General features: G+C 35.9%; 2 protein-coding genes across 2 annotated transcripts; one reads left to right on the plus strand and one right to left on the minus strand.

Moving 5' to 3' along the window:
• The first annotated feature begins 111 nt into the window (after positions 1-111).
• On the plus strand, positions 112-8,836 carry LOC117210531 (transient-receptor-potential-like protein). The gene is made up of 18 exons (XM_033453646.1): positions 112-182; positions 323-537; positions 617-839; positions 968-1,165; positions 1,736-1,925; positions 2,229-2,417; positions 3,246-3,436; positions 3,508-3,686; positions 4,161-4,445; positions 4,774-4,964; positions 5,070-5,152; positions 5,309-5,430; positions 5,496-5,683; positions 6,034-6,224; positions 6,569-6,768; positions 6,851-7,132; positions 7,808-7,946; positions 8,386-8,836. Exons 2-18 carry the CDS (start codon positions 358-360, stop codon positions 8,655-8,657), a joined length of 3,303 nt encoding a protein of 1,100 aa, XP_033309537.1. The 5' UTR covers positions 112-182; positions 323-357; the 3' UTR covers positions 8,658-8,836.
• A 98-nt stretch (positions 8,837-8,934) lies between these two features.
• Positions 8,935-13,305, minus strand: LOC117210532 (coatomer subunit beta). The gene is made up of 10 exons (XM_033453647.1): positions 13,158-13,305; positions 12,574-12,988; positions 12,165-12,498; positions 11,799-12,087; positions 11,383-11,723; positions 11,030-11,294; positions 10,526-10,893; positions 9,985-10,429; positions 9,676-9,911; positions 8,935-9,473 (listed from the first exon to the last, which is right to left on the minus strand). The coding sequence occupies exons 2-10, from the start codon at positions 12,939-12,941 to the stop codon at positions 9,243-9,245; spliced, it is 2,877 nt and encodes a 958-aa protein (XP_033309538.1). The 5' UTR covers positions 12,942-12,988; positions 13,158-13,305; the 3' UTR covers positions 8,935-9,242.
• Positions 13,306-15,612: the final 2,307 nt, after the last annotated feature.

Consider the following 15,612-nt stretch of genomic DNA (forward strand, 5'->3'; position numbering starts at 1 on the left):
GTTCGTGGATTTGAAGTGGAATCGTCGCAAGTTTGGAGGTGAATAAATTAAAGGATAGAGTTGTAGCTGTTTCCAGAGTTTTGGTTCGACGAAAACGTGTTAGTGGAGATTGGTGTGCATTGGGAAATCGGTGGAAATTCGGTTCTTAGATAGCTCGCATTATTCGTGTGTTGCGATTGGGGGTAAAAGAAGTCGAATATCATAAATCTCTTCTTTTCCCAAAGATCTAATTCCCCTATTAATTAAAATACAACAATAGCAGATATAAAAGATATTTGTCGCTTGAAGACTCGTGTTATAAAAGATTTTCTTCGTCTTATAGAACTTCGAAAATTGTCTTTAAAGCCGTAGTCGAAAATGGGCTTCGAGAGGACAGAGAGAGAGGTAGAAGCTCCTCCAAACGAGATGGAAAGCTACGTAGTTCATCTTCCAAGGCCTTTGAACATCGAAGAAAAGAAATATCTATTAGCAGTGGAACGGGGCGATCTAGTTAACGTCAAAAGATTCATTCAATTTGCCAATAAGGGTAGTGTGAACGTGAGTCTTTGTTCCAATCGATGCTTTTTCTTAATCGACTTCTATTTCGTGAAAAGGGTACAACGTATTTAAATCTTAGGGGAAGTCACTGGACATAAATTGCGTGGATAGTTTGGGACGCGGCGCTTTGTCATTGTCCATTGATTCAGAGAATTTGGAAATGGTTGAATTGTTGGTGGTAATGGGCGTGGAGACGAAGGATGCACTTCTCCGAGCGATCGATCAAGAATTTGTGGAAGCTGTAGAGTTGCTGCTCGAGCACGAAGAATTGCTGACTGCTAATTTATTGGCCGAGGAAAACTGTGAGTGATCGATGTTCCATCCTGCTATCGAATCTTTTAATTCGGCGAAACACGTGGACAATTGAGAAAATAGCAAACGATCGAACCTGACGTTTCTTATAAAATATCCATGCGATCTGCATTTGTAGCGACGAAAGATGTGATCCACAGTTGGCAGAAGATCGATCCAGCATCCGCGAGATATCCGCCAGAAATCACGCCTCTGATTTTGGCCGCGCAGCGGAACAACTACGAGATTTTGAAGTTGTTGCTGGATCGCGGTGCCACTTTGCCCATGCCACACGACATTAAATGTGGATGTGCCGATTGTCTGCGATCGACCACAGGTAAAACACTCGAGCAATCCTATAAAATAAATTCCCAAATAAATAATAATAAAGGTTCGTCTTTCTTTAAAGACTTCTACGTCTTTTTTCTATCAAAAAAAGAAGATTTCGATAAAAGTACCGTAAGTTGAAATATAAGCCATCGTTAAACAACGCTACAGTTGTTACAATTAAACTCTTCGTCTAATTGTTGATTGCCGATTTCTTTCCATTGGTCACGCGATTTATTTTTCATGTTTTCGTGCAACTTCTCCGAACGAGAAAAAGAATAAATTTTTCCAAAGGTTTCTCTAAACGAATTTAGCAGTCATAAACATTGTCATAATTCGTTCTCGAGTAGCGCATGACGTCAAGCATATAGATAATCTTCGATCAAGTTAAGTTCCATTGCTACGAACGTATTTCCATTGCAGTGTAGCAATTAAGGGTTCAAGAAGAAGAAAGTAAAAGGATCACTTAACAATTTTCGAAATGCTATTATAAAAATGTCAAAGTTATATAAATCTGGAAACTCGAATCTGATTTAAAACAGGTATATTATCCTGACATTATCATTCGTTTTTATGCCAGGCGACCCACTGAGACTTTCGTCCACGAGGATTTCCGAGTACAAAGCATTGGCAAGTCCGAGCTTAATAGCGCTCAGCTCGCCAGATCCATTGCTAACAGCTTTTCAATTAAGCTGGGAACTTCGCGAACTGACGATTGCCGAACCGGAAAGTAGGGGCGAATATCTGAAGCTTCGACGACAGGTGGAGAGGTAAATTTCATTCTCTTTCATTTAGTTATTACCTGGTCCATCGATATTTCATTTTGTCGCGTGAATTAATTTAAATTTTTAATTTTCTACAACGCGTTAGCAAACACGTTGCATCGTATATTTTTCAAAGACGTAAAGCTGTATTTAAAAAAATAACGCAATATAGAAATGTTGCAGTTATAAAAAAGTAAATGTAAAAAATATGGCTATTTCTCTTGAAATTACAAATTGTCCTTTCTAATATGTAAACCTTGGAGATCTGGAAATATCCTTAAAAGCTTTCGTCGATTTCATTTCAATTAGATTCGCCGTTGATCTGCTGCAACAAGTGCGAACTACCACGGAATTGCACACGATCCTCAACTATGATCCTGAGGATGAAGAGAACTTGGTCACCAGGAAGCAGCTGGCTAGATTAGAATTGGCCATACAATATAAGCAGAAAACTTTCGTCGCTCATTCCCACGTGCAGCAACTGTTGGCGGCGATCTGGTGAGTTCGTTACAAAGTTCCCTCGATTTTCTGCTCCTGAATTATCCGCGTGAAATTGCCACTGGCTGTTTGCAAACTTTATTTCGTATATTAACAATGAACTCAATTACACTGTAACTATCAGACCTTCTTGTTACGTTTTACTGATATTAAAACCGATTACTGATATTAAAACACGATTCATAAAAATCATTTTGCGAGGTGGAAATTAAAGAAGAAGCAGAGAAGGGAGAGGACATTAAGATGACGAGATCGTACTAAGAGGGATATTCGGAGATCTCTCTTAACGTTACAGCTTTATTTTAATTAGAATTTTTCAACTAGAGCAAAAGAATCTTGGAATAGTAAAGATAATAAAGATACTTGTTCCTCGAGAAGGTCACTGAATTAAGCTTTAGAGTTAGGGCAAAGTTCAGTTTCCTAAAAATCAGTTACTTAACAGAGTTTTCGTTTCCTTATGGCACAAATTGTAGAATAGTCAGTGGTTCGTTAAAATAACTAACTGTATACAATGGATAGACTGTGGATGTTTATACAAATTTATATTATTGGCAGAAGCAGAATCTAACCAAAGACTTATTTCGATCACTGAATATTACAGCATATACTATATTTTGGGTATTTTACATATTTTTACGTATCATATACATTCTGTACGCTAAAATAATTCACAATATTAATAGCTAATTATTAAATAACACAACAGACTATCTATTAAATATTTTTACGAGAGTAGTTAATTATTAAATTATCTTAATAATTGCATAAGAGTGTGAGCAGAATATTAATTCTAAATTAAATTATCTTCTTCTTATTCGTCGATCGAAGGTACGACGGTCTACCTGGCTTTCGGCGTATGACCACGTGGCAAAAGTGCGGCGTTCTTGCAAAAACTGCCCTCATGTTTCCATTCTACTCTATAATGTACTTACTAGCGCCAAATTCGAAAACTGGTCAAATGATGCGAAAGCCATTCGTCAAATTTCTCGTTCACGCTGCCTCGTACGTGTTCTTTCTATGTAAGTCTCGATGATATTAATAATTGTTGGAATGAAACGATCAAGTTAGACGATGAACAATCGTTGTTTAGTTATTTTGATGCTGGTGTCGCAACGCGCAGAAGTGGAAATAGTAAAGATATTCGGCAGCGAGAAGGCAAAAAGGGATATCGAGATGGAACTAGCGAGACAAAGGGGCGCAGCCCCTTCGTTTCTAGAGGGTGTAGTTGTTCTCTATGTTCTTGGATTTATTTGGCAAGAAATGAGAGAGGTACTTTCTACTTTTTTCTCTATTTCGTTTATTACACTACACTATAGGCCTTCGAGTTCATATAAAAAAAATATATACCGCATCAAAGATGTATAATACATTCTATCGATGATAAAACGAATGTACGTTGTTTAACAAATTGGAGATGATCTTGGAATCTTTGAAAAATCTCTGTCCAGAGGAAATTATGCCACAGCTACGCTTCATTAACCATCTTAGTTTTTAATTCCGTGGAATTCTATAGAATCATAAGCTCGAAAATGCAAAGAATTTGTTCGTGTTAGGAATTGTCAAATACTGCTAAGCTTCGTTAAGAGATGTAGAAATAGTTGGAAAATCCTAAAGAAAGGAATACGAAGATCTCGTATGAAACTAATGTACATATATAAAACCGAGTTTACTTTGGAATAGTAGATTTAACACATTATGTCGTAGAATCGAATAACAACAAATTAATACGCTACAAATTTCAAGGCCTATGTGGATGGCTTGAAGGCATATTTACGAGACATGTGGAATTTCATCGACTTCACCAAAAACTTTCTCTACATCGCAACTGTGGTTCTTAGAACTGCCGCGTACCTTCAACAAAGAGCGGAGATTAATCAGAACCCTATGGCAGCTTTGGTCCCGAGAGAAACATGGAGCGATTTCGATCCTCAGCTGATAGCGGAGGGTTTGTTCGCAGCCGCTAACATCTTCAGCGCTTTGAAACTGATTCATTTGTTCAGTATCAATCCTCATTTGGGGCCTCTTCAGGTACTTGTTATTCCCGATATCGTGAACCTTTTTAATTAAAAAGATCGATTAAAAATTGGAAAAAACAATGCTAAGAAGGAAATATATAAAATAGATAGAGGAAACAGAAATATTTGAAAGAAAGATGAATAAAAGGATTGGTACGTAAAATGAATAAAATGTTAAGGAAAAATTCCGAAAATTTTCTAAAATGACAAAATTACAAACTTCTACGATCGAACGAAAATCTCAACAGAATTCTCTTTTTGTTTCCAATTCTGATTTTTTGTAAAGAGCTCCATCGTTCTTGATCTACAGTATCATCGTTGGAAAATACGTTTCCTTCCAGATATCCTTAGGTAGAATGGTGATAGACATCGTAAAGTTCTTCTTCATCTACACGTTGGTACTTTTCGCCTTTGCTTGTGGCCTAAACCAACTGCTTTGGTACTTCACGGAATTGGAGAGACGGAAATGCTACGATAACATCGCGGACCCATCTTGGGATCCTACCAGCGAGTCCTGTTTAAGATGGAGAAGGCTAGTATTCGTGCATCGTAATCAACAATCATTTATTAAAAATTATTTTCTCCGATTTCTCAATTACAATCCAACAATTACCCTTTTTATAATATTCTCCGATAGATTCAGCAATCTGTTCGAGTCGTGCCAGAGTTTATTCTGGGCTAGTTTCGGAGGAATTGGCATAGAAAGCTTCGAACTCGCAGGTAAACCGAGAGAATCATCCAACTTTTATGCCATAAATCTATCTTATTGTTTTCTTTTTTTAATAAATCATGAATTCGTAAAATAATATTTCTCGATTTTGATTAATATGCATTAAAAAAAGCTCTTGGTTTCGTTATGTCGATTTCTGTTTTGAGGAATCAAGACTTACACTCGATTCTGGGGCCTGTTGATGTTTGGTTCATATTCTGTGATCAACGTGATCGTTCTGCTGAATCTTCTCATCGCCATGATGAGCAACAGCTACGCTGTCATCGAGGTAAATCACTTTTCACAACATGAAAGAACGAGAGAATTTCGATTCGTAAAATCCCATGTAAACAGGAACGCGCTGACAAGGAGTGGAAGTTCGCGCGGACGAAGCTATGGATGAGCTACTTCGAGGATGGCGACACGCTTCCGCCTCCGTTCAATATTCTTCCGCCACCGAAATTACTCTTCAGACTGTGCGGCCTGCAGAAGAAGAAATTCGAAAGAGAAACGAGCGATCGCAAGCGGACACAAGAGTCTAAGTAATAATCCAGCTTTAACAATAATTCATCGCATGATACAAATTGATAATAATACTAAGACTTACAAGCTATACAATGGGTTATTTGAAAAATTCATAGTTCAATTTCAGTTGATATTTCAGTTTCTGACAATCGACATAAAATTTTGCTTTCGGCGAAATTGAAAGAGAATAATTTATCAAGATTTAGAAAAATAGCGAAATACTACGTTCTAGAAGATGTTGTTCCTCGTTAGAGACTATAGTCTTTTAATAATCCTCCTGGATGAAAGAGTTCTTAGTATGCTAAGAGTTACCATATCTACCATGGCGTTTTACGAATTTTACGACGTTCTTGTTTGCTCTGATCAGGTACGCAGCCGTAATGAGAGCTCTGATATGGCGATACGTAGTGAACTCGCATTCTGAACACGAAATGGATCCTGTTACCGAGGACGATGTTCACGAATTAAAATCAGATTTGTCATCTTGGAGATGCGAATTGCTGGATATCTTACAGAGGAACGGCATGGATATCGCTGGGGCTGATACTAAAGAAAGAAGTAAGCGATTTCGAGGATTTTAAGAGAAAAGAAATTCTAATGTTGATAAATGTTGATGTTTGATAAATTGCTGAATAATAAATATAGTATTGGCAAAAAAGAACGACAAATGAGGAAATAAGGAAATTCTAGAACAAAAATAAAAAATATAGGATACAAAATAAGAATATATCTATAAACAATACGAATGAATATGGAATATTTATAAGAATAAAAGAATTGAAATAAGTAAAGTACTTTTCCTACGATCGATTAAAATCTTTACTGAAAACTTCAATGACTCGTTCAACTTTTCGATTAATTATTACAACTAACTAACTCTCGTCACTCCTGTGAACAATCAGCCATTCTAGGCAAAAAGATGAGGGTCTGGGAACGCCAGCTGATGAAGGACTTCCAGGTAGCAGTTCCTGTCTCAGGTACGGAGTCCGAAGAACAGGTAGATTCTCTTCAGCAACCGGATGAAGACGAAGATAACATCGCCAGATGGAAAAGGATTGCCAAATTAGCCGTATTAAAATCTGCTAATCATCGTTGGAGCCAGGTGAAAATCGTGTTTGAACTTACGTAATGAAATTAACATTTGATTCGTTGTGAGCGAAGAGACAATCAATGAAATATTGCAGGTCGTGGACAGCGCGATGAAAAGCTCTCAAATTGGTAAAAGTAACAGCAAAGCGTCTCTTCAAAATCAATTGCATTTGAAAGCAGCCATGGAAGAAGCACAGAGATTAAACAATAAGAGCCCCCTGCCACCTGTGCCGCCTGTAGAGCTACCTGAAAGCACAGCTTCGACGATTCTTCATGTTCTTCAGGATATAGTCGAAACTGAAGAGAAGCCGCATGAAACATTGACCGAACCTCCGATTTTTACTCTCACGGCAAACCATAATGAAGCTGTTGTTAAAGTAAGTACCACTTTGCGTATTAACACTTTAGATAAATAAAAATTTACATACTTACATATTTATTTATGTCGATATATCTATTATCCGTTTCTATATTTATTTATAATCTAAATTGTCGATTATAGTTAATTAAACTTTCATAGATTAGTAGCCTGAAGTTCAATGAAGCATAATTCTTTATATTTGAGTATCAAAATCAAAAACGATTTTGAGCAAAATTCTGTTAATCCTCCAATGGAAAATTTTGGATTTCGTGGAATTTAATTAACCTAGTAAATTTTCTTGCAAAATATTAAACCTCAATCTTTGAATATAAAGCCAAAAAGAAAGATTTTGTGAAAATTCGTAGTAGTTCTCCAAATTCAAGATCTCCGTAATTCTTTTTATCGAAACTCGAACTAAAACCTATGAAAATTCCGGAAAATATTGTTTCCCAATAGCAAATTCATTATTCAAAGGAAGAAGTTCTTTAAAAATCTTCGATTGTTGTTAATAAGTCTTAATTTTTTCTTAATATATCATGAAAAAATTAAATACTTATAAAATGCTATATAATTAATTATAAGACACAAGTTTCTTAATTCAAAGATTGTAATTTGTTCGTACCTTGCACGCGCGTATGTTTGGATCCCGTCTAAGGGGAATCACGTAATGGGTTGTTGCTTTCCTTTATAGACGAAGCCCGTGATGTCAATGGACTATGTCGATGAGAAGCCCGCTAAGATTGCACCACCAGTATCGCTTCGTACGCCACCGCGAGTCGTCAAAAGGAAGTCCGCGAACTCTTCGACCACGGCCTACCAACAATCGACTGGTAAGAACTTTGTTATTTTTATTTAAAGAGCGCTGTTTTATTACTACATTCATAGCAGAATTAATCAATACTACTTGCTTTCACAAAGCTCTTATAAATGTTTTCAATACAAGGGAACTGTTTTCTCATTCAAATAAATAATAATAATAAATCAATATAAATAAATATTTTCGTTGATCCTCTGTATAAAAAGAAATTCAGTCAAATATCTATAATGTTCGTAAATGAAAATAAAAAAATGGATATATTTTTATTCTATGTCTCCATGTTTGTTTTCCATTAAACTTTGTGCGTACTTGAGTAGAAAATTTTATAAAAATTCTGTAAGCTATTTCTATTGCGACTTGTGAAATTAATTTCTCTATTTTTTTTTAATTTAGTAGTTACGATTCCATTTGAAGAAATGAACTTCTTCTTTTAATAATACGTGTGTTTACAGAAACATCATCGGCACTCCCCATCCACGCAATGAACAATCCCCAGTCTTCATACGGTTCACCAGTGAGGGCCATGAAGAAACCTAACACTGACACAGAATCGACGTTATCTGCCCATACGGATGGCAAAACGATAAAGTCACGATTGAAACCTACGCTGAGTCCGAAAAAGAATTTAAACATGCCAGAGGATAAAGAAAAGTTAGTGGACATAACGTCTCGATCACCACGAGTATCGAATAATAGGTCGCCTCGAAGAGGTGGCTGGCTGTGAAACACCGAATAAATAATATAAAAGAAACATAGCTTATGAAATTTCATTTAGGCATATGAACTGAACTTCATTTTATATTCTTTAAAGTAAACTGTTAAATCCAATATTTTAAAAAGACAAATTGTATACTATACATTTTTACGACATACGTAGAGGAGATAATAAATCAGCATCGAAAGGACGGTGTAAAGTATTCGTTTTTTATTTCTTAAAAAATATGTGTATGTATTAGAAATGTCAATTTAACGGAATAAAATACAAGCTTGTACAGCTGAAGTATCGTATATGTATATATTTCTTCGCTCACGGGTACAATCGGTGTTGTGGTTCAATGGCGCTGGACACGAGGAAACAAAACTAAAACAACGCATAAGTTAATGCACTAATCGTATAAAATATATCTCAACATCGTGACGTTCGAAGAAACTTTGAATCATGGAATTGACGAAGGCAAATGGCTACTGCCATTTTGACAGCATTTTACATGTTCTTTCATTTGAATAAACTCGATTGGCTACGCGTTTTTTTCACCTTAGAAATAACTTAAATACTGAGGATACACCATAGGTCAAGTAATTATACTCTCTAAGCGGCTTGCACCACTTTGCTTTGTGGACCTTTCTGCGTAGAGCTAATTTTGTCGCCTAACGACAGCGCCATGCCTTGACTTTTCGCTCTAATACGGATATGACCGACCACTGGGGCATCTGGTTTATTCAGTGGCTTCTCGATGGACATATTCGCCAGTGCATCCTCACCGAATATCGATTTCGCGTACATGTTCGCTGCCATGAAACCACACTGTCCAGAAAGGGCCTGAAAATATATTTGTTCCCCTATTTTTAGAAATTTGACATTTAAGGTTTTGCTTGCCACCGTTAATGACAATGCAAATGTTTCCTTTTTTTAAGAATCTTGCTACAATTTTTTTCACTATTTTTAAAGTTGATTAAAGTTTCACGAAAAAAATGTATATATACATATTTATAAAAAAAAAATTAAATTTAAAGTACAGTACCTTTTCTGGAGTGAGACAGCGCATATTTGTAGATTTTAGTAAGTGAGCGAGATACTCCCTCAAGTCTGATAACGTCGTATTTACAGACACCTTGTTCTCCCATTCGAATTCTGCCCACATTTGTCTGAATTCCAAGTCGGTACACGTTGCTGGCACTATATAATCCATGATATCGATATGTATGTCATTCAACACCACTACGCTCCTATCAGATCCCGCGCCAGACACGTCGTAGACTGAAAATCGATGAATTCGCGTTCTTATATGTCTTTGATAAACAAAGTAGCAGCACGAATCTTTATTAATTACCTATATTTCCAAATATTATTCCATTTTCTGTGGATGCCACTTTCACATTTGCCTTAATGCTTGCGAAGTCTCGAGGAGCAAGCACAATAGGCTGTGGTCTCTCTACGAGTTTCAAGTCACCCATCGTAGCAAGCTCTAACGTACAATTCTGCAGAGTATCTTCGGTCTGATTAACGATTAATACATCGAGTACAATGTCGTATTGATTAACATGAACAAGAGCTTCTGCATAAACAGGGTCTGAGAAGCCAGTTAATTGGGTAACCTTGCTCAAAGCACTGGGAGTTGGCGCATCTCCACTAGCACCGGGTCTTCCAGCGACAGCAGCACTCAAACTTTGTTCGAATACATCACCAGCTCCACCTGCCAAGTCCGAACCACGGCTCAACTGTAAGAATTGTATCGCGTCGTCTACTTGAACAACGCTACTTGGCTTCTCCTTTGCCTGTGTGAACAAAAGAATGTACTATTTGCACAAGTACTGAGACCAAGACTATATAAGAATTAAGGAAGAATGTATTAGATAGATTTGAAAAAAAACCTTTTGATTCTGTGAATCTTCTTCAGCTTTCGCTGTCAGCATTCTACCAAGAGCTTCGCGACATCCCTCTGTGAAAACTTTCTGCACAAGTGCCGTCGGGGAAGCCAGTGATCTCAAGCATAAGGACAAACGTTCTGCATCATCGTGCGTTATTGCCTTAGCAGGGAGACCCGAACGACCCAACTGCATTACGCTGGACATCACGAACATCGCTTCAGCCTGTATACGATTGCTCTTTTGCACATCTATTTCAAGACTCTTATAACGAAGCGCTAATTTAGCTAAGGTTGTAGCTAAAGACGCGCCTATGAAGAAGTCGCCTTCCATCATGTATTGAACTAATGCTGGGCGTTTTTCTTCTTTCTTTCCTGTAATATTAGAAAAATAAATGTTATAAATGCTATGTTTTCTTTTTTGTTGAAGAAAATCAATATTTTAATCATTTTCTAGTGAAAAAAACAACAACATATTAAAGTAGTTAGGTAAATGGTAATAAATAATTACGTGAGGACGCCGCACTAAATGCACTCTGACTAGCATATGTGCCATCTGACGTGACCAACTGTGCTGGTGTAACTTGTGCGCTTCCATCTTCTGTTGATTTCTCACCAGACTGACGTTTATTCTCTGCTTCCAATAATGGTAATTCTCCTAAAGCAGCCCGTATACGACTCAGTACAGCTTCTATGTCTTCTTTCGACGTTGCATATTCACCAAGAATCCACAACGCTGCTCTGTGTACCCTTACCGATCGTATATGTGGAAATACCTATACATAAAACGCAAGATTAAAAATTGATTTGTTGAGATATGAAAACGAATACAAATTTGTTAATTTTTACTTCTTTAATACGTACCTCAAGCAGTTTCTCTACAATAAGTGGTCTGAGATTTTCAAATCGCTGAATAGCTTCGCGAACAAACACAAGAACGTCAGTAGCAGCGGCCTCGTTATTCTCAGACAAGAAATCTGTTAATACTGGAATTACTGTAGCCGCCACGTCCGAAAATTTGATAGAGCAAGCATGTAGTGTTCTAACGAGTAATTGTCGATATCGACCAGCGTCTTCGTGTTCTCCGCCAGCTGTTCTAAGCACTTCTTTCTTCAGTAATTGTACCATTTCCTCGACTGTGCGGGTTGTTACCAAATCCATCGCTAGAGCTAATGTTTTTGTTCTAACTTCCAATGCTGGAGAACCTAAAATATGAATTAAAGCCTTAATCAATTTTTTATATTTTGAGTTACTAGTTTTATTCGTCTTCAGAAATTTACCTAGAACCCTGAGTACGTCCATCACCAAATCTTGAAGGACCCTCTCGTAAACAGGACTATCCTTCATTGCAATCAAACGATCCAAGACAATCAATTTAACGTTATTATCGCTTTCTTTAACAACTAATTCGATGTAGCACGAAGCTGCAGCTTTGATCGCCGTAGGAGCACTGGAGAGTGTAACCAAAGTACCAGCTGCTTCATAACGTACAGCAGCACTGGGTGAATTCAACAAACTATAGATGCATCTGATAAAACGAGCTCTCTCTGACGGATTTGCAAGACAAACCTATAAAAATATACGTTTATTAATATTTGGTATTCGATTTTTTACTACCAGTAGGAGCTTGTTTAAAATATATGCACCTTGTAAATTAATTCTACAATAACTAACTGCAATATGTCGCCAAAGCTGGGCACTTGATCCAAACAAGCTGCTAAATAAGACAATGCTCTGCTCTGATCAGCATGTAACAACATTAGGAATGCATTTCTCCTACAAGACATATCCTGTTCTCCCTCTAAATATTTTGCTATTAATTCTGGAGCATCTGGTATAAGAAATTCAAAGTTTCTGTAAATAGTAAAAATAGCCAGGACTGCATTACGTCTAACGTAAGAGTGTCTATGCTCTAAACACGCAATTATCGCAGGCATCAGAGGCTCCAAAAGTTCTGGTTCCTTCAATTTGCACAAGAATCTGAAATATACAAGCATATTTTTAAATTAATCTAGCATTTCAACAACTAAAGTAAAGCGATCGATATATTTATACCTTAAAGTCGATCCTCTAACAAACTCATTAGGATGCTGCAAATCCTTTCTATAAGCATCGCAAACTAAAATCATCTCCTGAAGCAATTTTCCATCGGGAGAAGTTTTGGGTACAATTTCCCAGAATATCAAAAGCAGTTTCTTTATGGTATGATCCTGTAATGGTAATACAAATCTAATGATAGTCATCAAAAGTCCAGGCAAGCGTTCTCCATTCAAAATCATGTGAATGGTCTTCTTAAGAGCATCGATCTTTGTCTGAACATCGCCTTTCTCCAGATCTTGTTTTAACTGCAGTTCGTTTAATGGTTCGGTATCGGTTGGAACGTTTATCAAAGTATAGCAAGGTTGTTCGACAATAGTACTCATTTTTGCGGTTACTTTACACTATGTCAGAAAACTTTTTCTTCTACGACCTGCAAATTAAGAAATCTGTGTATAATTTGCGACTGAATAATCAAAATGATCGTGTGATATATTATTCGGAAAATACATTGAAAGTGAGGTTAGGTTGCCCTCCACTATACCTCTACTTTGCCATATTGAAGACGATACTATAGATTGTGTTTATTGAGCTTGACATACCTGATCAAAAGAAAATCGTGCAGTAACAAAAAGCAACAATATCTTTCAATTGGTCAACTGACATTTATACGAATCTCGAAACAAGGAAAACAGCATACGTGTCAAACCCCTGCATAAGGGGACTATTTGGATTAGGAATAGATAGCGCCACAGTCTACGCTTTCCACGTAGATCACATATTTTTGAATTCGTCATTTTATTTCTTTCCTAAAATATTCTTTATATCTTGTTTTTGTGCAAATATAAGATTTACTGTCATTCATTCTTCTTTAATTCTATAATACTTTGAGTTTAAAACAACGAACGATCATGCTTTAACACAAATGTACGAAGAAATGTTTCTATAAAATCTGTATGTAAATCACACGGTAAAGAATGTTTATACTTACGTAATATTGAATTGTTAGTACTTCTTAAAAAATTATTAAATGTCACTGATCACAGAAAATATTTAAACACGTCATTTTCTCAATTGTAATTAATTTTCATGAGACGATTGTTTTAGATGATAAATATGAAAGTAAAGTGTATGTTAATTTAATTATTAATATTGTCAAGGCACATTTAAAAATGTGTGTTTTAAATTCGTACGAGTCGAAATTTTGCTAAAGATCTAATAATAAATTTAAATATCCAATAATAAATGTATTACAAATTACAAACATTTAAATGTTTTTTGAAAATTTCTTAACTTGCATAATTAATCGAACCACCTGATTAAATTACAATTCTGTTAATAAGCAGGTATTCACTTGCATCTTGTTTTTGTTTACTCTTCACGCAAAGAAAAAATGTACAATTAAAATTGTTCCCACAAATAATTCCGAAATGAAAGTACAGAAGAAAAAAATAAGAAGTAAAGCGTATACTTACTAAATAAAGCGTTTAACCTATTAATCGAACGAGATACATTGTTACTAAATATTATTAATTTATTTCCTTCAAAGATAAACCATCTCGATTAGCGAACTGCCTCAAGTGGAGCACTACTGACCTAGAAAACAAACTGAACTAAATAGATTGCAACTGCGTTCAAATAAGCGAATAACCCGTTCGCGAACTTCGCCAACGAAGTATTACACGCGATAAAAATACTTTGAACAATTCCACTATTAAAGAGAATAAAAATAAAACATTAATTTAGCGATCTAATTCTTGTAAGAAAAATGGATATTATGTTGCTTCATGGTATTCGAGTCATTTTGTTGCAAATAGAATCGCTCGGGGCTATTGCATAATCGCGTTATCACTTATATAGGATATTAAAAAATAATTATGTTGCGTTTCGAATAATTACAGCATTTTTCATTGATAAACAAGATGACCATATGACACATTACCATATATGTATACGTGATCAGATCTCTATGATTGACAGGCGTATTTTTCTCTTTGAATAATAAACATCCATGTAGAATTTTATTGAGGATGACATATATCTTTAAAAATTTTCCATTTAACATATGTGAAACCAGTTTCGTTTTATGTTTTCTTCGCATTTTGCTGCGAATATTATTTTTGTGAAGTTGAAGAGATTAAGAAAAAGCATTAAATTGAAAGAATTATAAGTATAAAAGCTTCTAATAGGCTTAGAAAAATCAATCAAACCTTATTGTAATAAGAGTACCTGGTTTCGTTATCGGAAGAATAAAAACAAATGCTCGGGCGAATTCCAATCGTAATCGGATTATGATCTATATAGAAACAGGCTAATATCTTCAATACGGATTAAAAGTACACATCCGTAACAGCAAATTGTGTAATATGAAGCAAACTTTTTTCAATTATTCATTGCATCAATAAACATCAATATTCAATGAAATCATTACATTAATGAAACTTCATAATACTCTAAATATTACATAATTTTATATTATATTGTTACGTTATTCTGTATCATATGTTACACATCGTTTCAGGTACTAATAAAATATCTTATATAATATATTTACGTGTAGCCATACAAATTTTCTATGGCAAATGTTGACAATTTACACAATATTTCTGCGAGTCAGCGTAGATATTAGGTTGTCTCAAAAGTTTCTTTCGTTTTATAAGGAAATAATAGGTGCATAACAAAAAATGGATAAAACGCATGCAAAAATGCATCTATTATTTGCTTATAAAACGAAAGAATGTTTTGGAACAATCTAATATAAACCATTAACCAGCGAAAAGCAATCGATCTCGTTAGACACGATTAGAGAAATTCCCATTGGTGGTCGCTGTTAATTTTTCGAGATTCCAGCTCGATGAAGCGGTTTTATGGCGTCAGACGAAATTAGCGGCTAGATCGCGCGCGCGCCGGCTAATTGCAAGCGTCTCGACGTGACGCCGGAGCCGATCCTCAATTGCTTCTCGTCTCTGTCTTACCTACTTTTTTCGATTAACTTCTATTGCACCGGGCGTTGCACGCACGAAGGGGGTCAGACACGCGTTTAACTCGTTCTGACCA

This window comes from Bombus bifarius, unplaced genomic scaffold (assembly GCF_011952205.1).
Source record: "Bombus bifarius isolate JDL3187 unplaced genomic scaffold, Bbif_JDL3187 scf7180000008206, whole genome shotgun sequence".
Lineage (NCBI taxonomy): Eukaryota > Metazoa > Arthropoda > Insecta > Hymenoptera > Apidae > Bombus > Bombus bifarius.

What these genes read in the sequence shown, in the direction of transcription:
- LOC117210531 (XM_033453646.1), top strand. Translation starts at nt 358, where the DNA reads ATGGGCTTCGAGAGGACAGAGAGAGAGGTAGAAGCTCCTCCAAACGAG. An exon ending in AGAAAGCTTCGAACTCGCAG is followed by an intron (nt 5,153 to 5,308) that starts GTAAACCGAGAG and finishes TTCTGTTTTGAG; the next exon opens with GAATCAAGACTTACACTCGA. An exon ending in GGCTGATACTAAAGAAAGAA is followed by an intron (nt 6,225 to 6,568) that starts GTAAGCGATTTC and finishes GTGAACAATCAG; the next exon opens with CCATTCTAGGCAAAAAGATG.
- LOC117210532 (XM_033453647.1), bottom strand. Translation starts at nt 12,941, where the DNA reads ATGAGTACTATTGTCGAACAACCTTGCTATACTTTGATAAACGTTCCA. An exon ending in GGACGTACTCAGGGTTCTAG is followed by an intron (nt 11,724 to 11,798) that starts GTAAATTTCTGA and finishes TTCATATTTTAG; the next exon opens with GTTCTCCAGCATTGGAAGTT. An exon ending in GCTGTCTCACTCCAGAAAAG is followed by an intron (nt 9,474 to 9,675) that starts GTACTGTACTTT and finishes ATATATTTTCAG; the next exon opens with GCCCTTTCTGGACAGTGTGG.